A 13,009-nucleotide genomic window follows, 5' to 3' on the forward strand; every position below is an offset into this window, starting at 1 on the left:
TGAATGGTCTGAAACTCCGAGCGAAGTTCTAATTATTATTTTATAACTTGGCTGGTTTATCTCCACCACTTCAGGGGTCCTCTTTGGTTTATGAATGCATACAGTTTGCCGATAATAAATAAATGAATAATCCTGACGATTTTTACTCGGACGCAATACCAAAGAATAATATGGGTGCGAAATTTGTCACATTTTTGTGAGTAATCGGAACGAATGGAGTCACTTATATATAGTGTCGTTGCCCTGACTTTAATTTGCAAGGTTCGAAACATGAAAGGGCTGTGTAACACAGCATCGATTTTTATTCTTTTTTTCGTACAAGTGTTTAGGATTCACAAACTTCTGTTTCAGTTGTTCCAACCAGCTACTTTGGTCTGAGCCTTCAGGCGATCCCGTTGCTGAGGTACCATATTCTGCCTCTGTACCTTCTATTACCTCGCTTGTGGAATATTCGCGCACTAGAGCTTATTTCTCAGTAGCCTGCTTAAGTGCTCTGCAAAGACAACGTGAATTTGCCCTACTCGCCTGCTAATGTATTTGTAGGTCCTATTCGTGTTTATACGCACTGCAGAAAAAGGTAATTGACTAATATTTTGGGCCGCTGTGGTACGCAGTTAAAAGATTTTGACTATAGTGGAATTTTCTTAAACGTCCAGGATAAGATAAAAAAAAAAAAAAAAACATTTCAAGTTTCTTGTCAAAGTCAAGCTCAAAGGTAACGAACTTCATTCATCTTACTGAGTTTGTTTAAAGCGGCCTTTATTATTTCATCAATAGGAAATACTACGTTGTCAAACTGTTACCAGATCTGGTTCGTGCAGTGACAAAGGTTCTGGCAAGGAAACGCAGTAAGTGTGATTACGCACCTTCGTATAATGTGCTTCCATTTAAAATATATAAATAAATAAAAACATATGTTGGTTAGTGCAGGAAACTTTGGGAAAATCCCTCTAATTTGTATTTTCTGCGCACGCAGATCGCAAGTTCGTCTGCTTCGTTTGCAGGGGGTTGTGAGGCCGTCAGAAAATCGAGCTCTGATTGGCTCTGATTGAAGGACAGTTGATAGAGTGCAAGTTGCGTCAAACCTTCAGATAAGATGCTGCAAATACAGGGCTACTGGTTTACACGTAGAGGAAATCGGGGAATTGCAGAAAGTATAAAAAGATTTGACGCACCAGTAAAAAGATTGAAGCTTCAGTTTTTGACGCTTCGCCGTGTTTGTCAGTCGTAGTTTATACAGAGAGAATCTTGCAGAGTTCGCCATACAATTTCTTAATGAAGAATGTTGCGTTATATTTAGCTAATCCATGCTCTCAGAATAATAAAATGTGGATAAAAGCGCTAAATTAACACCTAGAAAGGGTCATGCATGTTATCATCAATGACTTTAAGGGTTATATATGATGCTAATTAGTGAGTGTCACGAATTTTTGACAACTTTGTCACTGGCGAAAGGATACATTGAGAGCTTACGCAGTGTCTAGCGTGTAATATAGGCTCAAATATAATATATACTTTTTTAGGCATTTGCTATTTTAAAATGTTTTCCCGTAAATATTCACGGATTCTCCTTTCTTTGTGCAGACAAAAACAACAATCACAACCGATACAAGCAAATGCTAAACTGTATATTATCTGCTTACGAGACACAATCCTTACCCTTTCTAAATCAGGTAAGATACCCATGGCGGCTCTAATGAAGCATATAATAGTGAAACGACTGGTTTGCTCGATTCTTAAAAAAACTCCAATGTTGACTTTCCCTCAACATTTTTTTTTCTTTTATCAGAAAATTCAACGAGACGAGTTTTCTGTCCTAAATGATATCGTGGCGAATCATCTTGCGCTGGACCCATATATGAAGGTAGGAGAAAGCTGTGTCTTCAATTATCGGAAAATATGTTATTATACATAATCACTAGCTACTAAAGGACGCGCGGCGTGAAAAGTCCCCAGCATCGCATTATAGTTCATCGCTCAGCAGCCAATGGGATCGTAGCATATGAGCCGATAAGAACGCTGAAGAACCAATCAGGAAGCGAGAAAGGTGAATTAACATAAGAAGCCCCGCCCCGCCTATCTTTAGCTGCCAGTGGCTATACTATAAATATGTGTTTATAGAGCGCCTATATCTCATCATGAACAATAAAAAAAAATATCTAAATACCATCCTCGGAACCATAGTAAAAAACAAATTACAGTCAAAAGTAATTAAGTAAGTAAAATTTATTTTCTTTACGTTAGATTTATTTGATTCGAAACAGTTATTTGGTTTAAATCAAATTAATCTGAGTAGAACCCCCGTAGACATAAAATTGCGCTTCTTAATCGTTAAATGCAGTTTTAAAGGTGACATATTGATTGATAAATCCGTCCAATAACTGAAAACATTTTGCGGAAGAAAGTATTATAGTGTAAAATCGAAATGCAGTTAAATTTTTTAGTTAGTGAAAACTTTGTTGTTGTTGTTGTTGTTGTTTTTTTGTAACAAGGCTTTATTTGCTGCTTCTTTTTGCCTTCTGATACTCTTGCAGCAGGTATTACTTTTCTAGGATTAGTTTTCTTTCTTTTTCGCGTTTTTGTTTGCTTCCAATAGGACGTTACGTAACAAACGAACGAAGTGGAGCATAGAAATTAAGAAACTCAACATTCCGATTTGCTCACAGGACCACTGCCTTGTGCTCATGTTCAGCCTGACATAAATTTTTTTTTTTTGCTCGCTGATTCGTCCATTTAAATGCACAACAAATGGAAATGGAAAGCATCAGACGGCATAGCAACGCACACTAAAATAGGTTTTGGGGTAATTTTTTTGCGAAAAAGGTTCGATGTATGTCATCACAACAAAACCAGTCTGATTTATTAAATCCCAATTTATATCTTCTCGAATTCGATTCTCCACCCTGCTAGGGACAGATCAAACGCACCCAGCTGTCCCCTTTTCAAAAGTGAGCGCCAAGCTGCTGCACCAACTACCGGAGTTCGCCATTTTTTGCTGACGTAGACTCCGAACTTGTCCGTTGGAACACGATGGTTGCGTCAGAGCAGGGCGAGGACTCGGGTCCAATCACACGCTTCACGCCCAAGGATGGATGGATGAATGTTAATGGCTATACCCTTTGTAACGGGCGGTAGCCTGCGCCACCTAGCCAGTCTGGAAAGCCAAAAAAATGTTACTCGATCAACTTTTGAAAAAAAAAAAAAAAAAAGGTTCAATTCTACGCGTTCTTGTTTGTTTCCGTAAGCACCGAAAGGTGGCAGTTGCTTCTCACAGCAATGTAGCGTTATTCATTTTTTTTTAAAATTTTTCTTTCTGGCTTTTTTGTTAGCTTTTTCTGAACATTACGCGGAGTTTGACGGGAGACCAGCGACTCACGATTCGTGGCTTCAGTCCCTACCTGAGCGAGCACGTGGCCATGTTTTTCTTCGTGGAGGTAAGGCTACAGAGCGCACCGTTTCCAAACACAGTCCCCGAGAGATTAAGAAACACAGAGACCGGCACATCGTATTCGCACTAACGCCAACCAGACTGCCCTCATCGCAGTCCGATTGGGTTTAGAGTGCCGATTAGACACTACGGACTGACTGTACTATAATATCGCTTTTATCCCCAAGGAAACGCAAATATATATATATTTTTTTTTTCTGGCGAAGATGGTTTATTGTTAACCTATATTTATGTTTAATATTAATTGGGATGTACTGAACGTAATTTTTAAAAAGAAATCGCACATTTTTCGGTAATAATTTTCCAATTTGGCTGAAATATGGAACACCGATTCCATATTTTTCTAAACTGCGAGTCAAAATACTGTGCGAAAATAGTGTTTTCTTTGTTTGTTTGTTTTTTTTTCCAAACCCGCGCACTTTATTACCAGCCGCGGATGCCGAGCCGGTAATAGAACCCGTCCGTGACGTAAAGTTTCGTCGCTAGCGAAAAATAGAGGAAAAACTAAAACAAAACAAACAAACAAAAAAAAAAAATAAACATGGGAGTTAGAGTTTCGGTTTACGTATCGTGCTGATCAAAAACTTTTTTTTTTAATTTGCGAGGGGGGGGGGGGGGCGATCTAGAGAGCCAAGAATAACATTTTAGTTTAAGGAGAGCACCGTCTTTGCCTCGGTTGACATAGCTAAATAATCAATACGGACGGAAGAATTGAAGGTAACGTAATAAGGCAGACGAGCTGGTTAGAGTTAAACATTTCTAAAGCCCAAGACGGAGGCTACACAAGGAAGACAAACCCAAGACGTCTCAATCGAATTGAAACTTCTGCATGTCCCCTCTTTGCAGCCTCCGTCTTGGTTTTTAAAAATGTTTACACGGAGGAAGTTCCTGAAAAATTTTATTCAGGATTTTGTCTCCGCCTTTTTAGGACCTTTAAGTATTAGCAACATCCCTCAGTCGTGCCATTACACCATATATAGCCCGAGTGTGCGCCTTGTTTTTATACAAGCCGCAAAACCCGATAAGATATATAGGCGTATTCTGTTGTTCTCAACGTCGAGAGTACCCAGTCATGAGCGAATCGCGAATACCTAAGAATGTTCCCGTTTGTCTTTTAGACATCGTGTGAACCTTACAAGGATCACATTGTGGCACACCAGGACCAAGGTCTGTCGACAATGACCAGGTAATTTTTAAAGTTTATGGACGTTCTAGATGACAGATTTGGATAGTCCTCATTACGAATGGATGCAACACAACTCGTTATAAATTCCACTTTGACAGTATACCTTTGAAATGTTTCCTTCACTTTTCTCGGGAAGTATTTAAAAGAGTAATCGTAACTCTTTTGGGGTTATTAACAGGCTTGGAACCATTACATTCGTTTTTGCCTCATTCCTTTTCCTGCTTTCCCTTGCACCGTGTCGCTGCTATGCTCATGGCTATACTCACGTGTCACTGCTACGTTTATAGCTATGATCCCGTGTTACTACAGCGTAAATATAATAGGCGACGACCGGTGGTTCTTAGGTTTTCGCCGGCTATATAAGAAAATATGCGTCATAAAAAAACATGCTTCACTGCAGAGTGCAAAACATTTGACACTCTACAGAAGGGAAAACGTTGGTTTTGGTTCTCAATACAAAGAGCACATGGAGCAAACGTCTTGCTATGAAAAAGACAAATCTAATTACCCCACACTGCTTGTTTTGAATATGCGTAAAGCTTTGACTGCTGTAGAATCTGAAGATCATACTGCATTCACTGACAGCTGAACACACAGAGGGCGTGCTAGGCCCCAAACATCTTATTAAAGCATTAAATGTTTTTGAGCACTGCCCCCCGAATCCCAAAGTTTTGTCCATCCATCCGTCCGTGCATTCCCCGCTAAGTTTAGCGGGAAAATTTGTATCAGGAAACCTATACACGAATTCAGTTTCTCAGCTGAACGGGAACCTTGACGTCACGTGACCTGACGGACATACAGACCAACCCTGTTTCCCCTCTAAATTCAGCGGAAAAATTGACGTCATGCGACCTATACACCAATTGTGTTTCCCCGCTAAATTTGGCGGGAAAGTGGCGTCACGTGACGACACCTGACGGGAAATAGATGTCACGTCACCTATACGTCAACTCAGTGTCCCCGCTAAATTTAGCGGGTGAATTCACGTCTTGTGGTCAAAACATCGATTTTGTTTCCCCGCTAAATTTAGCGTGAAATTGACGTCACGTGACCAATACACAGATTAGTTACCTGCTAAATTTACCAAGAAAATTCAATTCTTATCACCTAGACATCAATCCAGTTTCCCCGCTAAATTTAGTCGGGGAAATCGACGTCACGTGCCCTGACGTAACCTTTACATCCATTAAATTTCCCGCTAAATTTAGCGGGAAAATATAGGTCACGTGACACAAATTTCATCACCAATTCTCTCTAATGTTCATGCATTATAGGAACTTGAAGGCAAAGGTCGCTGCAAATTTTATCACAACGCAATCAATGCGATTGCCGTTTTTTGATTGCGCCATTAGCCGTTGAGGACGCCGTTCGAATTAGAGGAAGTTCGAATTACAGGGGCAGCAACAGAGGAACATAAAGGTGAAAAGACAGGCCCCTCGTGTCTTAGGCTTTCAGTGCTCTTAGAAAACAAGGCCATAGCCTGGGAGTTTCTACGTCACGTACTGGAGGCCAGCGCGGGGCGCACAGCTCGGATACGAGTGCCGTGTCAGCGTTCGCCTGGAGCTCGTGCCCAATCAGGAAGGACCCGAGTCCCGGCCGAACGATGACGCAGCACTCCTGTACAATCAGTGCCACGCGATGGCCTCCGGTACGTGACGTAGAAACTTTTTTAAGATTACAGATTTGTAAAAAAAAGACACAAAAAAATGTGAAAGTTTCATTAATGCGGTTTGAGCAGGTGAGTTATTTAACCTTGTGGATATAGTATTGGGATTCTAATCGTAACGATGGGTCGGATAAATAACTAAAATACGTTAATTGAATATGTTATTTGTGAATAATTTTATTATGAAAGCAAATATATTTTTCTAATTCGAGATTTGCTGAGCGTCATCGAAAACCACTATGTCAGTCATTAGTATGAAGACTTGTAGCACCTGGGAAGCACGGTGGAGAGTTATTACTCGTGAGGAAAGAGCAAGGGCACGTGCTCAGCCTTACTAAAAATTACTGATTTAGTTGTTTTCGATGACGCTGAGCAAGTCTCTAATTAAAACCACATGCCTTAATTAAACGTTAATGAACACATTTTAGTTAATTAGCCGACCGATCGTGACGATTAGCCCCTATATTATGTCACGCTGTCCGTTATACTCACCTGCAAAAATTGCAACAGTCTAGCTTTCACTTTCTTTTTTTTTTTTAAATAAATCTGTTAAGATTAATAGGAAATACGTACCCCGTACACGCTGGGCGGTTAAGTTCATCATGCGAGTCACAAGACTAGGGTAGTCCCTTGTGATTTCGGCTAATGATTCTCCGCATCTTATCTGTTTGTCTAGGATAAACGGCGCCATTTCTCAGTACCCACCATTCTCGGTCCTGTTCTCCTGTCGAAACGGCAGCCCGATGGCTAAGACCCCTGCGTCTTGTACCTCGAAAATAAATCTAGGAGACATTGAATGACAGACGACATCTTTGATTCTTCCATACGTCCAAATGTGCTCGTGCATTCTAGAGATCTGGGGCCTTACGCTACACCAACGTCGTCTGCTGCGATTGGTCAGCGCCTCGCCGCCGACCAATCGCAGCAGACGGCGTTCACCCGGTCCCGCCGTGTAGCAGTGTGCCTGGAGTGTCTACTTTCCTGCAAAGCACCTAGGAGAGCCAATCGTTGCTCGACCAATCGGGAGGCTGAGAAAACAATCGTGGAAACCTATTGTCGCCGACAACGAAAGAAACGCTGAACGGGTCTTATTATGCTCGTTCTTCCTGCTTTGTGATTGGCAGTTCGACATACCGGCCAATCCTGTAATTTGACTGGCTGCGGAGTTGTAATGAGATTCTCGGGAGTTGCCACGCCCCACGTTCCTTAAGTTGTCAACGACTATACAAATAAAAGTACAAAGACCATCCGTGGAAAAAAAAGAAGTTATTTATTTACAGGAAGTCGCCAAGAAGAACGATTTTCAAACGGAGTATGTACTAAACTCCTAAACAAACCCTTCCCAAGGTTTCACAGACAACGCTTTGAGAAACACTGCGAGCATGAAAACATGGCTCCCCGCGGCCCTCCGCTCTAGAAAAATCCGTTTATTCTCCGTAGATGTTCTCTCTGCAAAAGCGTGCACCGTTCATGGCAACGTACTTTGAACCCGCGTAACACACACATGTACGTTGTTCGACACTGTTAGCGCGAACGCGACATCGGTGCTTAATCGTATTTGGCCTCAAAAGGACCTTGGCGCCGGGCGGGCACCCTTCGAAAGCTGGTTTACACGTTCGGAAATGCTTGCGATTGGAGATGCATAAAACCCAGTTTATAGCATCTTGCGATTGCGTACGACCGTCTGCTCAGCGGTTGTAAGCAGTCACAAGAGGCTTAAAACCTGGTTTTAAGACTCTACGGTCCTAAGCACTCACGAGTGTGTGAGCCAGCCTTGAGGTTGGTGTCCAAACCGATCACTTTCAACCACACTAGAGGTCGTGATCACAAGCTTCTTACTTAAAAAAAAAAAAAATACGCGCGTCGATTTCTTGTTTGCGTTTACAGTTTCACGCTCTGTACGAGATCTATAAACTGGCTGACGATATAGCTCTTCGGTTGGGTCCCAGTGCAGTTGGATATATGAATACCGTGGCTGTCCAAATAGACTAGCTATACTTTGATTCCACTTAGGTCCAGACGCAGTCGACGCCACGAGATGATGGAACCAATCGGACAGCGTATAAAGCTCACCATCATGGTTTTCGACATGTTCCTGTACGCGTTCTATCATCCTCAGAAAATGCCTAGGGACTTGCGTGTTTGAAGCCGCTTAATTGGTACTTTTTCCTAGTCGGCTACGTCTCGAGTTAAGCTGAAACGAAGTATACAAATATACCGTGTTGGGTTCCTCTTGGTCATGAGTGGTCCGCAGTGATTTGGTCCGTGTACCAAAGTAGTCGGTTGCCAAGTTTGTCACTGTTTGTATGCCACGTTTGAGAAGCTCGTATCAACCTAGTTATACAATTATTAACGTACAAACGGCTCACGTGTATGGCGTCTTATGTGTGGGGTGTTTCCATTACAAATGTATAGTAGTCCGGCATAAAAATGGGAAGATAGGAATTTGGCCGCTCCGGTAACGCTTGAAGCCTGACTTGAGTTATAGAGCAACTGTAAGCTCCCATTCATGACATGTTTTCTTCATTTTTTTTTACGGAGCCTTGTTTATCTTGTTACATTTTCAAGTTGCTTTACGACTTTCACCTTTTAAATATTTGTTTTCAACGGCCCAGTTCTAGAGAAATTGATGCCAGACTGCGTGCTAGGTTTCTGAAAACATTGTAAGAACCTGATTAGTGTTAGTAATATCAATAGGTATTATTACCAAATGCTGAGGCTCGTCCCTGATACCCCCGCTGATATTTTCAGTCGATAAGCAGCTGATTTCAACCTTACAAATTTGTGCCGAGTGTCTCGAGATAATCTGAGGCCAGCAAATAGGTGTAGCCTAAAATTGCGTCGGTCAGGAGATATGGAGTGCAGTAATCTCCTTTACTATATTGGGTATACTCTTAAGAAAAAATATTTTTATCGCGTCTTTTTAAACACGAGCACACAGCTATGTCAAGAGTGAAATCACAGTGGTAGTCTATTGATAGTCTTGGTTCGGAAAAAGGTATAGGTGTTTGTTTGTTACAACAACAACAAAAAAGAGTAAATAACATTTAGCATTGTGAAAAACACTAATTTCGGTTACATGCGAAGACCTATAAAAAGAAACGTCCTCTTTTTTTTTTCCTATCATTTCAGTCAGGAACTCTGAAGTTCATTAATCTTTTATTGTGTAGAGTTTTGTATGACGGGAACCCCGAGCGGTTTGTAGTGCCGTAGATTGTGAAGAAGGAGTGAGTCATTACAAAAACGCAGGATCGAGGTCTTTTTTATTTTATTTTGTAGTGAATTAAATTCACCAGCCTACCTGTCGTTTTTTTTTTCTTTTTTTTTAGGAGATGAGTGTTTTATGAGGCACTGGATGGAAAGATGTTTTCTCGAACACTAAGTATAATGTTGAGTTATGATTGATAGTGCAATTAAATGCAAAGGTGCAAGCGAGCTGGACAAGAATGACGAAGATAATCCCTGGAGAAGGGGAACAAGAGGGACAAAGGACAAACACGGATTTCCAAACAATCTGCAGTGTTTGGAGATTCGCGGTTCTCCTTTGTCCCTCTTGTTCCCCTTCTCCAGGGATTATTTTTGTCATGTTAAGTTAAAGGGTACGTTTTTTGTTTTGTTTTTTATTTGTTACAAAGTAAACGGGGAAAGTATGAATGAAACCATAGCGCAACTTAACTGACTTGAAAACTTCGGCAGATAAACAATGTTGCACAAAATACTTAGGCTTGATAGTTTTTCCGACTGTTGCAGTTTATCGGATTCTTCATTTTAAAATTAGATTTTGGTTGCGCCATGATTTGATTTTTTATTTGAATTTCGGTGTTGTTGAAGTTTGAAACTTAAAAAAAATTCCTTTGGTGTAGAATGCAGCATTTTAGCTTCGTACAGTTGCAGGTGTGTTTTGAAAAAGTGAAATTCGGTTTACCATGTCAGTTCGTAACCATAACTGCTATTGAACTTTTCCAAGTCAGAGTGTCACGTATGAAAGTTCACGTTTTCACTAAACTGTTTTCGTCCTTGTGTATTTCACAGGTGTGGGGAAAAAAACTGGCGCATTCATACACGAGTGCGAAAATAACTTCAGTAAAAAGGCAGAAATGTTAACCGGCCCCTTGTGTATGATGATAGTCTTACATTTATGCTATTACAAGGTATAGACAGATTTGACTTTATAACGTATAATCTACAAAAATCAAATACTTGCCTAGTTTTTTTTTGTTTTTTTACTTGTTGAGATTTCAGTGACCCCGGTAAGATGCTTAAAGGCCCTTCCCAAAAAGAATCGTTCGGTTATTTCAACCAAAAAAAAAAAAAAAACTATATAAAACCAAATATTTGTAAAGTTAAAGAACTTAGTGATATAGGGGAAGTATGGCACTTTCTTGTTGATGAAAGCAAACAGAATATGTGAGTCAGCTAGCATTTCTTAAACGTGCACTGCAAATCCCACCCCTGATGCAATTTCCGAATCAAATACACAAGTTTTCTTGAACATTTTCTATGAAAGTGTAGCCTTTGATGCAAATACGTTCTCGTTTCCAGGTGTGTCGTCGACATTTGGTTGATTCTAGGTCTACTGTTCTAGTCCTTGTAAACTTTGTCTTAGCAATACAACTTGGTCCCGGGCGCAATGGTTTGGAAGCCTATCGAATGTAATGGTAGAAAAATGTTTGAACAGCAACAGAGGCTTTATTACATGACGTTTCGGGAAGAGACTTCCTTTCTTCAAGTGTGCCACACTTGAAGAAGGGAAGCCTCTTCCAGAAACGTCGTGTAATAAGGCCTCTAATGCTGTTCAAACATTTTTCTACATTTACGACTTTCTTTGTGAAGACTCGTTCATTAATATAGTGAATGTAATGTTCTCAGCGTAAATATTTGTGTTTTACATTTATATTGGTGAAGATAATAGGTGGACACAATAACCCAAATGCTGTTATTATTTTCATGTGTCACGTTATTAAAAAAAAAATTACGTAGACTAGCTACACGCCGTATATGTTGAAGATCCAGAAAACGATGTGGACGTATTCTTTTCAGTTAATGAAACTTTCGGCTGAGGTAGCAGATAAGTATGAAACCAAGATGATGCGAGTCTAATACTTTTTGCAAAGAAGAAAAAGAAAATATATATTTTGTGGTCAAAGATTGGGAACAAAATATCACTTTTGCAAATTTTAGGAAAACTTTTTTTTTCACACGATCGATTTAATTTCGCTTTGCGCAAGAGTAAATCGATCATCGGATTGATATAATCTCGCGCGCGCGAACCTGCAGCTTTCACGGCAGATTGCAGCGCGCAAGCTTTCTAACAAAAAAGTAAGATTTTAACAGCGGCTGGAGGTCTAAACGCGAATCCGCGAAGGTGTCGCTTCAAAAACATGCGATGAAAAAAAAAATCGCTAATAGATTTGCGTTGTTCATCTGTTTCCGCACATCGTAACTAAAACCTCTTTCATAAAAAAAAATTAAAAAAAAAAAGAACTGCCCACGCACAACTGCGTCGTCACACTCACAGCTGTCCAATCACGTGTCTCCAAACCGGTTTCCTAAAACGTTCGAACGTACGGCGGGCCGGTTAGGAAAAAGAGTAGGGGCCCGCTCACACTCTTGCGACCGAATAAGACCGAGAGTGACCAGACCGGTTTTTAAGCCTCTTGCGATCTCTTAGGACCAGATGCGCTGCAGAGGAGCTGGTCCTAAGAGATCGCAGGAGGCTTAAAAACCGGTCTGGTTTCTCTCGGTCTTACTCGGTCGCAAGAGTGTGAACGGGCCTTAAAGGGCGATTCGCACACTTGCGTTGAGTTCGACCGACTGCGACGATTGCTATGGCAACAGCTGCGTCCACAAGACCGTGTTTTCCCGCGTTTTGTTGGAGTGGACGTTGTTATAGCAACCCGAGCACTCTGTCGGACTCAACGCACGTGCGTGAATTGCCCTTTAGGGTTAACTGACAACAGTTACTCCATCAACAAAAAACAAAAGTGCTTACAAACCGAAAGAGAGCAACAGTCTCACAAAATTCTTCGTTGAGTGGGAGGTAAACATGCACGTGGCGGCAATGGACATCATTGCTCTAGTTTGTTACAGGCTAAGAAGAGCGGCGCGAGCCCCGCCCACAAAGTTCTTATCAACGTGCACATTGGTGGCTTCTTTCTCTCCACTCTCCACCTCTCCAGTGTTCGCTCCGGTAAAGTCGAAAGAGCGACGGGCTTTGTGGGAGGAGCTTGGTGGGCTTTGTGGGTGGAGCCTTTCCTGCCTTTCTTAGCCTTAACATACTATAGGGCGGTTCCATGAAACGCCTTCTTTAGTTTTTGCAAGTCGCGTCCCGCCGTGTCGATGAACGCCGTCCATCGCTTTCCCTGTTAGCTTGCACGCAGGTGATTCATTATGGGCGCTCTCTTTGGAACTGAGTAAATATACGAGTAAGTACGACCGGGGAAGTATTTGAGCCCTAGAAACTCCAGCTTACTTTTTTTTTTGAAGGATTAGTTTTTCAGTATGTTCAGGTCACTTTGAGGTATGTTTCTTGCCGTTTAGTTTCCCGCTACCTTCAGCAGGGAAAATGACGTGGCATCACTCGTTGTCCCGTGTGCGACGTACAAATTCATTTTCCCCGCTAGATCTAGCTGAAAAATTGATGTCACATGACCTTCAGCAATTCAGTTTCCCCACTAAATTTAGCGGGGAAAATAACGTTACATGGTTT

The 13,009-nt window shown here is 41.3% G+C and overlaps 1 protein-coding gene across 1 annotated transcript; it reads left to right on the top strand.

The window, feature by feature from the left end:
* The first annotated feature begins 1,616 nt into the window (after window positions 1–1,616).
* LOC121046010 lies at window positions 1,617–7,100 on the top strand. Its single transcript, XM_042293746.1, has 5 exons — window positions 1,617–1,673; window positions 1,790–1,864; window positions 3,330–3,434; window positions 4,567–4,634; window positions 6,977–7,100. Exons 1-5 carry the CDS (start codon window positions 1,617–1,619, stop codon window positions 7,098–7,100), a joined length of 429 nt encoding a protein of 142 aa, XP_042149680.1.
* Window positions 7,101–13,009: the final 5,909 nt, after the last annotated feature.

This window comes from Ixodes scapularis, unplaced genomic scaffold (assembly GCF_016920785.2).
Source record: "Ixodes scapularis isolate PalLabHiFi unplaced genomic scaffold, ASM1692078v2 PGA_scaffold4__175_contigs__length_147842914, whole genome shotgun sequence".
Classification (NCBI taxonomy): Eukaryota; Metazoa; Arthropoda; class Arachnida; order Ixodida; family Ixodidae; genus Ixodes; species Ixodes scapularis.